Source organism: Meriones unguiculatus, chromosome 4 (genome assembly GCF_030254825.1).
Source record: "Meriones unguiculatus strain TT.TT164.6M chromosome 4, Bangor_MerUng_6.1, whole genome shotgun sequence".
In the NCBI taxonomy this organism is placed as follows: Eukaryota; Metazoa; Chordata; class Mammalia; order Rodentia; family Muridae; genus Meriones; species Meriones unguiculatus.
The window spans coordinates 8,219,298-8,236,642 of record NC_083352.1 but is presented as its reverse complement, the minus strand read 5'-3'; the positions used below and the strand labels follow the sequence as shown (position 1 = coordinate 8,236,642).

The following is a 17,345-nucleotide window of genomic DNA, read 5'->3' as shown; positions in this document are numbered from 1 at the left end:
CTTCTTGACTAAAGACACAGTGCAACCAGCTGCGTCAAACTCCTGCTGTCTTGACCCAAGAATCCGTGAGCCACAAGCTGCCTGTCCTTCCTTGAGTTGCTTCTGTCAGGGTTATTTTCCCACAGCAACAGAAACAGTGACTGAGACAAGCTCTGTATGTTACAGAGTGGGCACAAGACTCCCCTGGCCTTCCTGTGCTCACAGCTATCAATCTTTTCCTTAGGGGTCAGCATTTTACATTTTAGGAAGTGTACACTAAGGTCACGGGACAGCCCACCTTTCCTTCAGTAGTTCCCAAGCTCCATTCCTCACACACTGCCGCTGACCCATGGAGAACTTACTTTTTCCAGAGGTCAGGAAAGGGCTCTGATTTCATTCTTTCCATCGGGGCAGCTGTTCTGGCCAGTGACTCCCCATTTCCTCCCATGTACTCTCAGAACCTAGGGTCCTGTTCAGTTCCACATGAGCTTGTGGCAACACAGAAAGGTGTTCTGAAGGGTTCCTCATGCAATATTTTTTTTTTTAATTTATTTATGTTGGGCTGGAAAGATGGCTCAGGGGTAGGAACACTGGCTGTCTTTTTAAAGGTCCTGAGTTCAATTTCTGGCAACCACATGACAGCTCTTAAGCATCTATAGTAAGGTCTGGGGCCCTCTTCTGGCCTGTAGGCAGAACACTGCATAAGTGATAAATATATTATGTAATTTATTTATGTCTATTTATGTGTTTCAGTGTTTTGCCTGTGTAAATGTATTTGCACCATGTACACACAGTGCCCTAGGGAACCGGAAGAGGTCACTGGATCCCTTGGAGCTGAAGTTAAAGAGGCTGTGAGCTGATATCTGGGTGCTGAGAACCATATCCCTGCTCTGCAGGAACAGGAAACGTTCTGGCCCACTGAGCCATCTCCAGGCCCTCCTCACTCAGGTCCACCAGGGCCATTCCCGGCCTCTTGGCTTCTAATGGATCTGAATTTCCGTTTGCCAACTCTCATGAAAATAATGGCAGATCTCTTTATTAGCATAGCTGTGAGCTTATAAATGCAAGGAGAAATAATATCTTACTAATTAGGCCTTTTTGTCCATAAACACAGGAAAAAAACCCTGATTAAATCTTTAGTAATTTTCCATTAGAATGACTTTTCCCCTCAAAGGCAACAAACACCTTTTGACAGACTTATTCCCAAATTTCTTGTATATTTTCTTACTACTATATGTTAAAACTAAAAAAGAAGGAGGAGGAGGAGGAGGAGGAGGAGAAGAAGACGACGACAAGATTTTTAGCCCAGGATGGCCTATGTGGCTAAAAATGATCTGAACTTCTGATCCCCCTGCCTCTATCTCTCAAGGGCTGGGATTACGGCCCAATGCCCTCTGCCTGGCTTATGCAGTACTGGGGGTTGAACACAAGGCCTCAAGCATGCCAGGCAAGCAAGCACTCTACCAACTGAGCTATATCCCCAGACACTGGCCGCCCCTCCCGACTCATCTCCTGAGACTGCAGGTGCACCAACTTCTTAACAGACATCAAAAACTTGCCAGAGTCTCCATCTCAGCGTATCAGCCTCCCTGCCACACACACCAATGGCAGTATGTCCTTTGACCTTTTCTACAGTTTCAGTATGACCTCAAAAACAAAACAAAAACAGCCTACTTTCCAAGCAGTCCTCAGTAGTCAAGCTTGTAAATCTGTTCCTTGCCATGTTCGTCTGGCTGTGGACCTCCTGCTGTTGTATCCTGTAGAGTGGGGTGTGTTGTATCCTGTAGAGTGGGGTGTGTTATATCCTGTGGAGTGGGGTGTGAGGCTGTTAGAAAACCCTCCATCAGCCCCGCCCTCTGTCGCATTTCTGTACCTGGGACCTGCTCTCCCAGGAAGGTGCAGGTTCTCCATCTTCTGATGTGATCTGATGGTACAGAGAAGATATATTCTATTTCTTTAAGGCACTTGTCCCTTCGACTGAGTGCTGAGATTTCTTTGGACTGGAAACATTGCTTTTGTCTTTTGACACAACTAGGGCAAACTTTTCATTTTTCCCATTCAGTTTTAGAGATTTACTTTAACTCTGAACTTCATGTCTTTCTCTGGTTGTGGAAAATCACTGGCCATTTTCTGCAGCTTCTCCTCCACAGAACGCCGAGCTCACCATCTCATCTCATGGATCTAAGAGTGCTCCTGTTTCTTGTCTGCTCTAAGCATTTTGTATCTGGTCCGATTACACAGATGTGACACTTTCATTTGTGATTTTAGTCTTCTGATCATGCGGCTGTGGTCTAGGGAACAGACTTGAGAAGGAGGGACTCACAGATACTGAGGCTGACAGCTGTCTTTTCTAGAAGCAGATTTCTTCACCTGTAGGCCATCCTATGAAGCTGTGTGAAGCTGCTAAGATGTCATCCCACTTTCTCAGCCTCTGTCCCCTAGTCCTGTGTCCCAGGTATTATCCATAGGGATACTGGACCTGTCTGCTGGCTCGCCACAGATGTAGCCACCAAAGTAGCGACACAAGGTGAGTCGCCCAAGGAAGTGTTCCATCCATAGAGTCCCGCCGATGGCTGGTACCGATGGCTGTTTTCCGAGCCTCTTTCACCAGGGAGAACCCCTTCCTCCCAGGTCATATTATGAGTATGCTGGGACAGTTCCAGTGGGACTCCAGAGCCCCATCCCCAGCTTAGAGTTCACAAGGCCTGGGGTCAGCTTCTGTGCACTGTCCCACACAAATGTCTATGCTTAGCATGGCAGTTTTAGTGTCACTAAAGGACTTAGCCATTTATTCACGGTTTTCTTTTTATATTTTTCTCTTCTATTCCTGATGTGTTCAAAGTATCAATCAACGTGAAGGATGACACTTTGGCCTCTGTTTTACTTTCACAAAGCAGGAAACAAACAACAGCTGCCCCTTAACAAGTATGTGCAAATGTATAATGTGCCGAAGACACAGAGCTGGGTGATAAGGCCACCCGTGACTGCTCCACGCTGCTCTGTTCTCACCACACAAAGCAGTGACACAGAGATGACACCAGTTCACACACAGAGAGAACAAACCAAGCCAAGTAAAAGAGCTGGTGGTTTCTTCATTGCTAAAGCACTCTGGGTTTCTGAGAAAATTCACCAGTAGTGTGAATTTAGTTGCATACTGCCACAACTAAACAAACCAACTTGTTGCCCCTCAAGAAGCTTCTACCTGCACAGCGTCCAAGCGCTGTGCAGTTCAGACTTCTGATCTTGGCCTAACTTCTTTCCAGCTCTCTAACAATGCTAAGGACATGAACACACAGTAGGTGTTTCTTTTAACCTGGCAGGAAGTGGAAGCATGGAGGCACTGGGCTTGGCGGGAGGCTCGTTCCCTGAAGTGTTGAATATGTGCCCGAGCAGCTGTTAACAGTTGGAAAGTCCTATGAAGGAGGACTGACAGGTCTCCAGCCATGAATTTGCAGGTGAACATTAGCTACACACATACTTAGGGCATGCTGCTCACCTACCTTCTTTATCACCTCGGGCACTGCCCACTAGGAACCTGGACACCAGGGGTGTGCTTGATAAGGACAAACAGGTAGAAATGAAGACACTCTGGGTGGGTCTGATCCGCAGAAGGTGTCCCCACCATAAGCCAAAGGCAATCATCAGTACCGTCATATAGCAAGGTCCTTGTAAGGAGATCCTCCACACCTGGAAAAGAACACACACATTCACACACATCCCAGGGCAACAGCCCATCTCTGGACCACAGCCTCAGAGCAGAGAAATGACCTTTCAGGGAGGAACTCAGAGCCTATATACCCAGACATAATGAACACACATCCTGGGCTGAAACACACTCAGACACAGATACATATACTATGTTCAATCATCTCACAGTATCCCTAGAGATTGCTAGTGTCCCCCCCCACACCAAGCAGCAGATACCAAAACCCTCCAGTGCTTACATCTTTTACTTTTAAATTTTATTTATCTATTTTTCTGTGTGTGGGTGTTTTGTCTGTGCATTTGTCAGTGTACCGTATTCACACCTGGTACCCAGGAAGCACAAAAGACCATGTCAGACCCCTTGAAAATGGAGTTATCAAAAATTGTTAGATGCCATGTAGTTGCCCCAAGTGATTCCTGCAAGGAAGAATCAGGAAGCACATATTGGCAAACTTTCTGCAACAGCGCTATCCCCAGACAGTTAGGTACCAGCCTCACAGGCCATCTTAGATTTCTGTTTCTTCTTTCTCAAGGAACAATTCTGAAACCCTAAAGTCAAGCAACAGGGCAGGGCTTGATGCAGTGAACCCATAGCTGCTGAGGGGCTGAACACCACAGGTATACAGCAAGAACCTGCTGGAAGACGAGAAGAAAGACAAGAAAACATAATTCTAGCTCTGCAGGATTCATAAGTTATTCAGAGAGAGGTAGAAACTGATGAACTACTAAGATAGAGAACTAACAACAGTTCAAAGGCACACGTCGAAAATCCCAGCACGAGAGCGTGAGGGAGGAGGGTCTCTGAGTTCACGGCCAGTCTTAATTACACAATTAGACCTTGTCTCAAAACAAAGAGAATAATCCAAGTCCACTGCAAAGCGGGAAGGTAAGGAAGGTCCCAGCAGGTCCAAAAACCCAGATTAAGCAGTCAGCAGGGATGGCATTCAGGGTAGGAAGACTTCATTCTCTACAACACTGGGAAGTTCATCCAGATTCCAGTAACTTGGGATGTTTCTGATCATCCCTTCCTAGGATTCAGAGACCTAAGAGGGTGTCCATCAATAATTACTATTTTGGAAAACACTATCAGATGTTTTCTATCAAACGTAAGTTGCCTACATGGAAAAGACCTACTGATGTGAAATGTTCACTTTCCTTACTTTAGGCTGCACTAAAGTCTCTAGTCATTTATACCTGCATGACAAAAGATGGAAGATGAAAACCAGGAACTGCAATGGGAACAAGCTGCACTCTCGCAATGAAATTGCAGGGCCAAGGCCCACGTCTAAGTCTAGAGCTGCCACCTAGCACAGACAAGAGGAGATGCAAGGCCATGCAATGAAGGCCCAACAAAGCCTCAAGATGAAGGCCTCAAGATGAAGACCGAGCAAGGCTCCAAAAAACCACAGGTTTCCAGTCCAACATTCATCTCCTTCCTCAGGTGCATTACCACCTCACCACCCAAAATACACTCACTTGACAAAGCCAGAACCCTTCCTTCAGGCTCCCCCATGTTTAGATCACAAGGGCAACCCCCCCCCCCAGACAGTACCAGTCAGAGCAAGCACTGTTTTATAGTGCTCACAATTATATTACTTATGTGTCACAGAGCATCATTTCACCATCAGCTTTGAATATTACAGAAAAAAAAATTAATTGTGAAAACCAGGAGAAACTTTAACATAATTCTACTACACAGACGATGCCACACTGATGTCAGAAAGGCTCAGAGCTCTACTCAAGATCTTATTGCTCATTATATGGAAACAGAACTTTACCTGCCCTGCTTGCCATGAATCACTGTTTACATCAAATGTCTCCAATTTTAAAATCCTAGATGAGCCACTGTACTTGGAAACAAAGGTCACATGTTTCCATGAAGCCTGTCCATGATGGCACTTGTGATGGATGACCCCAGCTGGCTCTAACAAAGAGGACACCCAGAAATCCCTTCTACCCCAGCTTACGCCCTCCCCACCCCTTACTCTTCAAGAAAATGCACAGGAAAAATGGGGCTGTTTTTAATTTAGGATCTAGAAGAATGGTTAATTTTCTTTAAACTTTGAGTTTAGAAATTAAAATGTATGACTTATGATATGAGAAGGACATGACGAGACAAAAGTCCCTGGAAGATGACACTGACACAGTCAGAACTCCTCAAGAAGAAGCATACCTTGGCACATCTCCCAGACAGTGAGATCAGACAGTTTAACAGATCTTGCAGCAGAAAAGAGGTTAAGAGAAAATTGAAGGTACTAATGACAACCAGCATCTCTCCAGAGAAGGTGAAAAAGGATATTACAGTATGAAGACAAATGTCAAAAACCAGTGATCACTCTTGGAAGCAAACAGGACTTTAAAAAGAAAATTTGAAAATGTCAATAGCTAGGAGTGGAGACACATATTTATAATTCTAGTACATGGGAGGCAGAGGCAGAAGGATTGCCACAAGGTCAATGCTACCCTGTAGTAATAATAGGCTACAGGTTCTTCCAGGAGTCTGTAGGGTAATCTAAAACAACAATAAAACCCAAAATATTGGCTAGCTTTCATAGTGCTAGAAGGTGCACTATGAAGTAATCATTAATCATAACCAATTGTTACACCCACAGATCACTACAGAATGCTCAGCCCGAAAGGGAACATATAGACCACGCCCCTTTTCCCAAGGTTTAGGGCTCATTGCAGAAGAAGGGTTTGAAAGAGTGTAAAAGAAAGAGGCAATGAATGACTACTCTCGAACACCCTCTACATACAGCAGGCCAGCTGCGCATGCGCATTCACAGCGGTGTGACAGCACGCACAAAACCTGTCAAGCCCAAGCCAGACAAAATCCCAGCATGGAGAGGGGAGTTGGGCATACAATCCCACCCCTAGCATCCACCCACATGGCATGGACGGCAACTGTTAGCTGCCGGGAAAGAGAGAGACAAAGTTTTTTTTGTAAAACTGCATCCCAGAGTAAGCTGACCACACTCCAGTTGAAGGCCATACACTCAAGAATACTTAAGTCGTACACATTCTTTAGAGGTAAAATAAGAAAAGGCCACCAAGGTTGGGCAGATGGACCTGACAAGAGTTGGGGGCCTGAAGATGATCAAAACACATTGTATAAAACTTGAACCTTTCAAGGAATAAAAAAAGAGAGAGCACAAAGTTAGAAGTTAAGAAGGAGGAGGTCGGGGAGGAGCTGGTGGAGGGAATATGACCAAAATAAATTATATGAAATGCTCAAAAGTAACAGAAATAATGTTACTTTAAAAAAGAAGTGCCATAGAAAATACAGAAAAGGGAACAAGTACTGCTATTCCCTATTGTCTTTTTGGGTGCACCTGCTTCTTTGTGCTGCTATTATCATGTCAGATGCTCTTTTTCCCCCTGTATTAGGTCTGACTACAGGCAGCTCAGGCTGGAGTCCTGTTTCAGCTCCCAAAGAGCTACAATTTCAGGCTCACACTACTGGACACAGTTTCATTTCTTTTTTAAGTTTGTTTTATTTTTAATTGTGTGTATCTGTGTGGGAGTGTGCACATGAGTGCAGGTGCTCAGAAACCAGAAGTGTTAGGTCCTGGAGGAGCTTCAGATGGACAAAGCATAAGTACAACATGCCTGTGAGCCACCTGATGTGGGTGCTGGGAACTGAATGAAGGTCTTCCACAAGAGCAGGAAGCGCTTTAGCCACTGAGCCATCTCTCCAGCCCCTCCTTAAGGTTAGTGCTGTACCAAACACTTCCCTCTGTTTCTATACTTTAGTATTTTAATGGCTACACAGCATTCCATCAGGCAGTCAGGTTACTGCTTGGCCATTAGTTATTCAGATTGTTTACAACATTCTTTTAACACTTACTGGTTGATCTGTGGGGAGGTGCCACAGCCTGCCTATGCAGGTCAGAGGACAACTCGTGGTTTTCTGCTTCCACAGTGTGGGTCCGGAGCCCACACTCTGGGGGTCAGGCTTGGTGGTGATCACCTTTTACATGCTGCACCATCTCACCAACAGTCCTGTTGTTGATTTGAGACTGGGTCTCACTATGTAGTCCTGACTAGCTTGGAACTTACAATGTAGAGCAGGCTAGTCTTGAACTCACAGAGATCCACCTGCTCCTGCCTTCTGAGTGCTGGGGATCAAAGGAGTGTGCTACCGTTCCTACCTCCAACATTTCTTAAACTTGTTACCATGAGGAGTTAAAATTCCTTTGCTGATAAAATTTGTATGCGATTGGACGTGCAGGTTGGGGGAAGGGGAGGCAGCGTGTGTCTGCTAGTGCACACACATATATGCACTGACCATAGGACAAACTCAGGTGTCGCCCCTTGAACTGTCCACCTTTTGGAGGCAGGGTCTTTCAGTTGCTTGGAGGCTCTTGGTCAAGGTGGACTAACAGCAAGCCAAAGGCTGTCCGCTCTCCAAATACCAGACCTGGAGCTGTGCACCACCATGCCCAGCTCCAATACTATTTACTTTATCCCCCAACACCTTTAACCTTTATGAGGTAAAAGAAAAATGTCTAAAATTGGAGATTTTCTTCTAGAGAAATACACAAATACTAAATCTCTTACATTTTATCCTCAGTTTCATACTTTCTTGAAGGGGACACACCTACAGCTCTGTGAAAATTGATCCCATTTATTGTTTTGACTTTTTCAAATTTATTTTCTAAAAAATGGTATCAAATTTAAATGTCATATTCTAGTTTAAAAGGAATAAAACTTGATAGACAAGGAGACTCTTTATGAGTTCAAGGTCAGCCTGGTCTAGCAAGATCCTGTCTCAAAAAAAAAAAAAAAAGTAAGTAAATCAAGTTTCTCTCAGGCAATGGCAGAGGGTTGGGTTCTTACCTTTCTCAGCTTTTCTGGAGAAAATTCTAAGCCAACAAGAAACAGGGTAAAGAAGACCCCAAATTCTCCTAATGTCTCCACCTGTACAATAGACTGAAAAACAAAAGCATATTATTTAATGTTTACTTTACCAAAAGAAGATGTGCTGATAATTTACAGAAATATTCCTTACCCTGCCCCGCCAAAAAAATACAGCTTTTTGTTTTTTTTTTTTAAAGAAATGAACTCTGTGAATTTCTCTTATATCTGAGATCTTTTTGGCTTCCTGATTGTGTATACACACACACACACACACACACAAACACTTTTTCCTGATTTTCCAGAGGAATATTTATTTTTATTCTAGTTTCTCTTGAGAAGCAGCTGTGGGGGTCACTGGCTTTCACACACATGGCCACTCTGTCTTCATGAACGCCTCTCTTCAGCCCCCTCCTGGGGAAAAGGGGGCCCCAAAGCTGAGGTTAAGGCCAATTCACACTGACTTCTTAGTTGGAAATGAGTGTGTCTAAGAAGGGAAGTTTTTCTCATAAGGTGAATTTTCACATTTGACCACATCCCAGAGGTTCTTATATGTAATATATATATATATATATTTGACTCATTTGTCATTTGTTTTTAAGACTGTCATACTAAAAGAAAAGAAACAGAACAGTACATATGTTTTAATATTTTTAAGTGTTTGTGTGGTATTCCTGTGACCTCCTGCTGTCCTGAGCTCATCCTGAGCTGAGTTTGCTAGCATTCTTGTTCTGCTTTTATTTGTGCCCTCCACGTTCACCGTTCTTGCTGCTTTATTTTTACCATGCCTCTTGTTTACAATGCTTTTGTTTGGATACCATGGTAAAGTCTCTCCTTCGACATGGGAGTTTATTTCACTTACTGCAATGCCAGATGTGATTTCCTTGACATCTTCTTGTTTTTATGCTTCCTTATGGTTACTTCTATTTTCCTTTTATTTCTCTTCCCTTTTCTTGGTCAGACCATAGCTATGATGCCAAAATGATACACTTAAATCTCCATTTCTCAACTTCAGAATGAAAGCCTATCAACTTTCTACAGGAAAAGGTTCCTGGCTTGGCTCTAACTATGGCTCACTTTTGGCTAGGCTGCTCTTGGGTCTTTACTCAGGATCACATTACCTTCCTATGGTATGGCTAACATGTCAGCATGCTCGTAATACCCAGGTGTTATGTAGCCTGGTTATTTTGGTGTACCGACTTGTTTGTGAGCTTTCTCTGCTCCCGTGTGCCTGCTTGTAGCCTCAACACTCTAGATGGGAGAGGGAAGAGGAAGTGGAACATTCTCCTAAATCTTACACAGTTCTCTGTGAGTGGAAGTACTTGTTCCGAACATGAACCTACACAGCTCACTGTGCTGTGGGGCCTTTGAGCCCCTCATGGAATGGAGGCCTGCCTGCACAGCAGGTTAATTTTCTCCCTGGAAGGACCAAAGCTTATAGCCTGAGCAGGCTAGGCCAGCCGCTCTTTTCCTGGACAAGGATCATTTGCTGCTAAGAGTAGTCTTGTATGGCTATCAGACTTCAGCCTGGGAAGTCACTGGGCTCCTCTGAATGGTTCAAGAATGCCAACTAGAGCATCCTGCAGGCACCCTGTGCACTGCCTCCTTCTGCTCCCCTGGGGTGTCTTTCGACATGAGCAGGATTCTGAGGCTGCTCCTGTGCCCTGCTGGATCATTTCCTCCACAAACAGCTCATAGCACCCACTCTAAGGGTCCTCTTTTCACTGTCCCCACCTACATGTATTTGAGTGACATACTCAAAATGCTTAGGACATTTTTTTCTTGCCAGAAATGTGTTTATTTCCTTACGACAGGGAGTAGCAACTCCACAGATGAGTTCAGTGAAATAAGCCTTGATGTCCACCGTCTCTTGAGACTGGTACTTCAGTCAGCTATCCAAAACAACAGGAACTGCATAAAACTACACCGAGACCAACATTCCTTATTGATTTACTGTCTGAATAGTGATCTGGATAATCCAGACCATCTCATCACTAGAAATGCAATTTTTAAAATATTAATGTAATTTAAAGTGACAGGACAGCCTATCACTGAGCACGCCTGCGTCAGTAATTGCAATATTCCCATAGATTAGCATCAAGGGTGTCTTTCCCTGGTATCTTCACTGACTCAAGCTCAGATCTGTTTAGTCTTCGTTCATGTTTCTTTGGCATCATGTTAGACACTAAAACAGTTAGAAATATCTGTACCTTAATACTGTTTAGTCCTGAGGGCCCCAGAAGCACACCACAGATGATATAACCAAACATTGTAGGCAATCCTATTGTCGTACACAGCCAGCCACATGGTAAGGATAGCATTCCTATGGTCACGATGTCCTAGCACAGAAAGAAAAGGTAAGAAGCACAGAGCGGCTGGCCGGGAGGGTAGAATGGGAAGGAGGGCTCTCATTCATCTCATGAGAATAAAAAACATGTGATGAAAGTGAGAGGAAGAATTCTCATTACTGCTGTCTTGCACAGAAGTTGAGAAGCTTCAACTGTGCCCTAAGATGAAGCTCAGTCCTGATAGAACTTGTCTGTTCAAGCTCTTAAAGCATTGTATGATTCTTGAGTATTTGAGTTCCGTGGTTCTAATCCCAGGGCCCTAAGAGCTTATATGCTAATTCATGGTACCTTCACCATTGGATTCCTTACCAGTTTATAACTGTAGAATAGGCTCTCTGGGCCCATTCTAGTCAACACAGACAGTAGCACCTGACATGACTTTGGTCCTCCTATAAAAATTAGCCCCTGGGAGGTGCCCTTGGGCATCCTGTCTTCTCTGTCCATCAGAGAGACTATCTGAAACTCAAACATAGTGCTGTATGTACTCAGGAGACTTAGACAGGAGAACTGCTAAATTCAAGGCTAATCTGCACTGCAGGATGAGTTCCAGGCCAGCCCAGGCTCCGTAATAAGAAAGAGCCCACCCCAACAAAAGAAAACATAACAAGAAAGGCTTCCGAAAGGACCGATCTGAGTGTTCCAGGGGAGTGTCTGACAGCAAGAAGGCTGGCATTCAGTGTGAGGCTGGAGACACAGCTCAGCCTCACACTGCTCACAGAGCTCAGCCTCGCTGGCCAGTCCCAGGATGACAGATGCAGCTTGCCTTAATGAAGTGGTGGTCTGCACGTGGGATAGTGGAATCTCTGGGCTTGGTCAGAATATACTGGTTGTTCTGGGAGTCGATAAGCATGCTGAGGCCCAGGCCCTCCTCCACTTCCCTCTTTGTGATATTCTGCTTGGAACTAGCCTCCTCTTCCTCCACTCTCAGAACTGCCTCAAAGTTGACACCTTTGACCTGTAAGAACAACCAGTATATTACAATTCGAATTAAATGCTTTCACATTAACATTTAAAGAGTAAAGACTGAAAGAATGACAGAAATGTTTTAGTATTCTGTTACAAAATGATCAGTAATGCTAAATCTGATACTAGGGTCTGTAAACCCAGCTTATAAGGGTAAGGCACAAGGACACAAGCTCAAGTCCTACCTGGACTCCAGGGCAAATGCAATACCTTGGCAACTTGGCAAGATCCCATCTCAAAATAAAACTGAGAAGAAGGCTGGGTGTGTAACTCAGTGGCATGGCACTTTCCCGGCAATGTGCACAGCCCTGGGCTCAATACCCAGTACTTCCAACAAACAAAACATACAAACCCAATAGTGTCCATTAGCCAGGATTAGGGAATTTTTCAACAGAAGAATTTAAGGGTAAAAATATTAGCACTTATGCTACTTCCAAACATCTTCTTTACTTGGTTCATAGTATATTCTTTCAAATATCTATAGCTCTAGAAATAATTAGGAGCTCCTTTCCAATCCCAGAATGAGTGAGCGAAGCACCCTGCTCCTTCCGTGTATCTGTTGTCCCCATACACTTCTGCTCTCACTCTGGTTTGGGTTTACTCCATAACTGTCTGTAGGTCCACAATTCTTTGCATCAGTATGAAATCAGATCCTTTTCCCTAAAGATCTCCCCATGACAGATGAGAAGCCCAAATCCTTCTGCTATGAGTCTGTCTTTTACAAAATGTAAGAGACTCCCCAGAAGACAAGCACTGCAACCCAACCACCTCAACTTCCTGATTCCAGAGTTCCAACCCACGCTGAGAGGCAAAGCTGGGGTCTGGAGACATGCCCTTCATACAGAAGTGACTGCAGCTGTTACAGGAGAAAGCAGAGCCGGGTGGTGGTGGCGCCTCTAATCGCAGCACTCGGGAGGCAGAGGCAGGCCTATCTCTGGCCTATCTCTGACTTTGAGGCCAGCCAGGTCTACAGAGTAAGTTCCCGGACAGCCAGAGCTACATAGAGAAACCCTGTCTCAGAAAACTAAAGAGAGAGAGTGCAGAATAACTAGCTCACTCTGAACACACATCATATATTAATCTCAACATGGCACAGAAGTGCTTTGGCTTATCCCCATTCTCAGCTTCACTAAGATACACATGTGAGTATCTTGACTGTGCCAGGGCCCGTGCTCACAGCTTAGCCAGTGTAGGGACCACTCTAGAGTTCTGCTTACTGATTTATTGTCGTCAAACGCATGCTCCTCTATCTCCTCCTCCAAACGGTCGGCTGCTTTCCTCACGTCTTCGAGAATCTCATCGAGCATGGACAGACTCTTGTTCTGATGCTGCATATTTTTCAAGGCTTCCACTTGGTGTTTTTCTGCAGCAAGAAGTTCCACATATTCTGTCTCTTCCTAGCAATCCATAAGACATGAAGATTTGGTCAGGGCTATGCTAGGCTACAACTTCCTCAGGTGCTCTAGTCTGGATTAGACCCAGTAGAAGTTTCTAGGTCACAGGGCCATTTGTACAGGTGCAACTCTAACTCCACCCAGCAGAGGGAGGCAAGCATCCTACCCAGCCCAGATATGCTGAGCCTGGCAAGATGTGCAGAGCAAGCATCACAGAAACACACCAAAGAAGAAAGCAACAGCAAATGGGCTCGCTCACCACCCACCACAGTCCTCTGCTAACACGAAACCACATACTGAGCGCGGCTACGTTACAGGCCCACAGCACGAGGCACAGAGGCAAACGGATACCTCGATACTCTGAGTGGACAGGTTGAGTACAACCCAATCCTAGTCAGCTTGAGTTGAGTACCGGGACTTACATGACATGGGCAGGCACCTCCTAGAGGCAAAGATGGCACAAACTGGCTTCGGGAAGAGTGCTCCCCCCAGTCAGCCTTCCTAATTTTGTGTGTCACTCCACCCCGAAGTCCCAACCCCTGACAGACCCCTAGACAGAGCAGGTTCCTCCCCCAGGTTGGTGGCTGACCTTGATGGCGGCCTCCCTCAAAGCTTCCAGCCGCTGCTTGCTGCTCTCTTTCATGTTGACCACATCCCTGTAGTCCCCCTGCAGAGCTCTCTGCAGTCCATAGATCGCCTGGAAGACTGAATTTTCACTCTCATTCAACTCTTTCTGGAAAATTTCAAAGGTGTGCACCTGGAAGAGCTTCTCCTCCCCAGAGAGGCTGGTGTCCTTCTCCACTGCTCGGATGGCATTCTTGAGCTTGTTGAGAACCACGTTCTTCTGCCGCAGGAGCCCAGTGAGCCGCCGGCAGCTGTCCAGGACCCACTGCTTCCTCTGCATGGCCGTGGCGCCCTTCCCTCGATGTAACTTGATGGCATGCCTTGCGACCTCCTCGTGCTCTGCAGCACTGGCTAGCAGGTGACAGAAAGGAAGCAGCATCCAGAAGAGACTCTCATCCAGCACCTTCATGGTCCAAGGATGGGGGGTGGGGCACACAGACTTCTGCTATAATCAGCTCTCATTTTACACACACATTTTCAGCTGAAAAACAAACAGGGTACAGCATCAGTGTCTGACCTCACCGTGTCCAGATCACAATCAAATCCTGAATGCCAACGAACCGTAAGAGAGTAAAGGAGCTTCATCTGACTTTAAAGACAGTGGTAAAAGTTTAAAACATAGCCCGTCCAGGCACAATGTCAAATGCCTGTAATGCCAGCCCTTAGGAGAGGAAGAGAGGCGGATTGGGTTGGGAGTTCAAGACCAGCCTATATCAGATAACATCTTGTCTCGAAACAACCCAAGAACAAGTAAAACAGTAAGTAAACTACACACAGGTTCATACACTGACCATGTATGTGTGAAAGACAAAAAACTATCCTACTTAAGAGGAGTACAAGTACATGAAAAAATCAACTTCCATCCCACAGGAAGCCATGGGATGAGTGTTATGCTCGGCCACTCTGCTTGCTTTCCAAATCCTTGTGGAAATTTTCCAGAATGAGCCCTCATTAATGAAGTAAACACAAAGATTAAAGATATTCACAAGTGTCCCTGGAGCCCTAGAACTTGATCAAATGTTCAAACCATTTCCAGCACTGAAATTCAGGTTCATTCTCATTTCCTCTGAGGGAGACCTAGCACAAACATATCGGTGTCTGGCAAAAAGAACAGAGATAACCTGGTTCCTGAAGTTTTGCTTGTGGGCGTGAGGAAGGTCTTGGTGCCAGCTAAAGCTGAGATGACTGGAAGACACTGCCAGGGCAGATGAGAGCACTATTTTAGAAGCCAGTAGAAGCAGTCCTCAGTAATGGTCACTGAGAAAGGATGATCTTGGAGGCTAAAAAACAGACCAAAGGAAAAACAAAAACAAAGTTTAGAGAGGTCAAGGGAATTAAACCCTAGAAGTTACCAATGGAGCAGGCTGTACCTGGAAGTCCTGGCCACAAGGAGTTATGCCCACAAAGGAAACGAAATGGACCGTCTTCACATGTTTTGCAGTTCACGGATATACCCCACCTAATATCTCTCTCTCATTATTTATACAGAATCCTGCCTGAATGTATGTCTGCAGACCAGAAGAGGCAGCATATCTCACTACAAAGGGTTATGAGGCACCATGTGGTTGCTGGGAATTGAACTTAGGACTTTTGGAAGAACAGCCAGTGTTCTTAACCTCTGAGCCATCTCTCCAGCCCCCCCCCCCCCTTTAAAGATTTATTATTATGTATACAGTGTTTTGCCTGTATATACACAGGTGCCCCAGAAGAGGGCACCAGACTCATTATAGATGGTTGTGAGCCACCATGTGGTTGCTGGGAATGAGCAGTCAGTACTCTGAGCCATCTCTCCACTTAAACTTTTAATGGAGCCTGCAACTGTCTGTCATAAGACCTCCCCCACCCTAAACATACCAGTATTTCATCTGCCCAGCAATCCACCTCTAAAACACACATATCTTCACTACTAACCCCAGTGATTTTCCTGACAAAGCAGGCTAGCTGTAACAAAATGAAAGGCAGCATTTCTAGAGATTGCATTGTGACATAACCAGGAAGGGAGAGACAATGGTGACAGGCTAACAAAAAACAAACATAAGATCTTGGATCCCTGAGTTCAAGGCCAGCCTGGTCTACAGAGCAAGTTCCAGGACAGCCATGGCAACAGAGAGGAACCATGTCTCAGAAAACAAACATGAGAACTCAAAAATCCTAGAGGCCAGGTCATTTAGTGAGGGCTACTACATGTAAGTGCTTCAACACGTTGATTCTAAAAATATGCTGTTTCTCTTGGGTTTGGGTTACTATTGCTCTGATGAAACACCATGACCAGAGCAACTGTGGGAGAGAAGGGTTTGTTTGGCTTAGGCTTCAAATCACTGCTCATTATCGAAAGAAGTCAGGACAGAACACAAGCAGGGCAGGAACCTGGAGGCAGGAGCTGATGCAGAAGCCATGGAGGGTGCTGCTTACTGGCTTGCTCCTCCTGGCTTGCTCAGCTGCTTTCTTATAGAACCCAGGACTAGCCCAGCAGTGGCCCCGCTCATAAAGGGCTTGGCCCTCCACATCAATCACTAATTAAGAAAATCTCCTACAGGATTACAATACAGTCCTCCTCCCACCCCCGCCCTTTGAGATAGGGTTTCTCTGTTTTATCTCTGGCTGTCCTAGAACTCCTAGAACTCACTCTGTAGACCAGGCTGGCCTTGAACTCAGAAATTTGCCTGCTTCTGCCTCCTGAGTGCTGGGACTAAAGGCGTGTGCCCCTGTAGCCAGGCTGGAGGCATCAGTATAATTGAGGGTCCCTCCTCTCAGACTTTAGCTTGTGTCAAGCTGACACAAACTAGCCAGCACGCTGTTAAGCCACAATGTGGTCAGAGTAACACTTGAAATCCAAGAAAACAGCACATTGTGGTTTAAGTCAAAGCATTAGAGTGCAGCGGGACTAAGTGCCCAGTGAAGGTGCTGCAGGAGCTTTGCTCCATGCAGGTATCCACACAGTGTCACCCACACGGGTTACCAGCTCGAAAGCAAACTCGCCATGTCCTCTACATGGCAATACAGTGCTCCCAGGGAGGCGCCCCCTCCTTTTCAGGGCCCAGCGGCAGCCTCCCCAGACATAGGGCAGGAACTCGGAATCCTTTGCTTAAGCTTCTCACTTCCCCCAGAACATCTCCAAATGTGATTATTTTACAGATCTTTCTCATGCTTTACAAACCCTATTTGGAACAGTATGTGAGAATGGCATAATACACTCCTTTCTGCTTCCTTCCTCAACCAGGTTCCTGGAATCAGCTATTCTTGCAGTTCTTAAGGGAAGGAGTTCATTTTTAGGACAACTTTTGAGGATTCAGTTGTGTGAGCAGTAATATTTTTTATAAAAGATACTTATAATCTGAACATGATATAGAAATTATCTAGACACCTTTAAAACACAGATAACAACTTTTAGATAATTTCATTTTCTCTTACCTTCAAATCTGCCTACAAAATCCTATGGACTACTAAACTATAGTATTTTTTCTTGAGTACATTA

The 17,345-nt window shown here is 45.2% G+C and overlaps 1 protein-coding gene across 3 annotated transcripts in view; it reads right to left on the bottom strand.

The window, feature by feature from the left end:
- Tmco3 (transmembrane and coiled-coil domains 3) overlaps nucleotides 1-17,345 on the bottom strand; it is a 35,157-nt gene that overhangs the window by 14,106 nt on the left and 3,706 nt on the right. For all 3 annotated transcript variants that reach the window (XM_060381407.1, XM_021653032.2, XM_021653033.2), the window contains exons 2-8: nucleotides 14,992-15,150; nucleotides 13,836-14,351; nucleotides 13,070-13,249; nucleotides 11,653-11,844; nucleotides 10,752-10,880; nucleotides 8,524-8,616; nucleotides 3,480-3,666 (exon numbers count right to left, since the gene is read on the bottom strand). In XM_060381407.1, coding sequence (XP_060237390.1) covers nucleotides 3,480-3,666; nucleotides 8,524-8,616; nucleotides 10,752-10,880; nucleotides 11,653-11,844; nucleotides 13,070-13,249; nucleotides 13,836-14,279 — 1,225 coding nt within the window. In that variant the 5' untranslated portion in view covers nucleotides 14,280-14,351; nucleotides 14,992-15,150. The remainder of the gene's footprint in view (nucleotides 1-3,479; nucleotides 3,667-8,523; nucleotides 8,617-10,751; nucleotides 10,881-11,652; nucleotides 11,845-13,069; nucleotides 13,250-13,835; nucleotides 14,352-14,991; nucleotides 15,151-17,345) is intronic.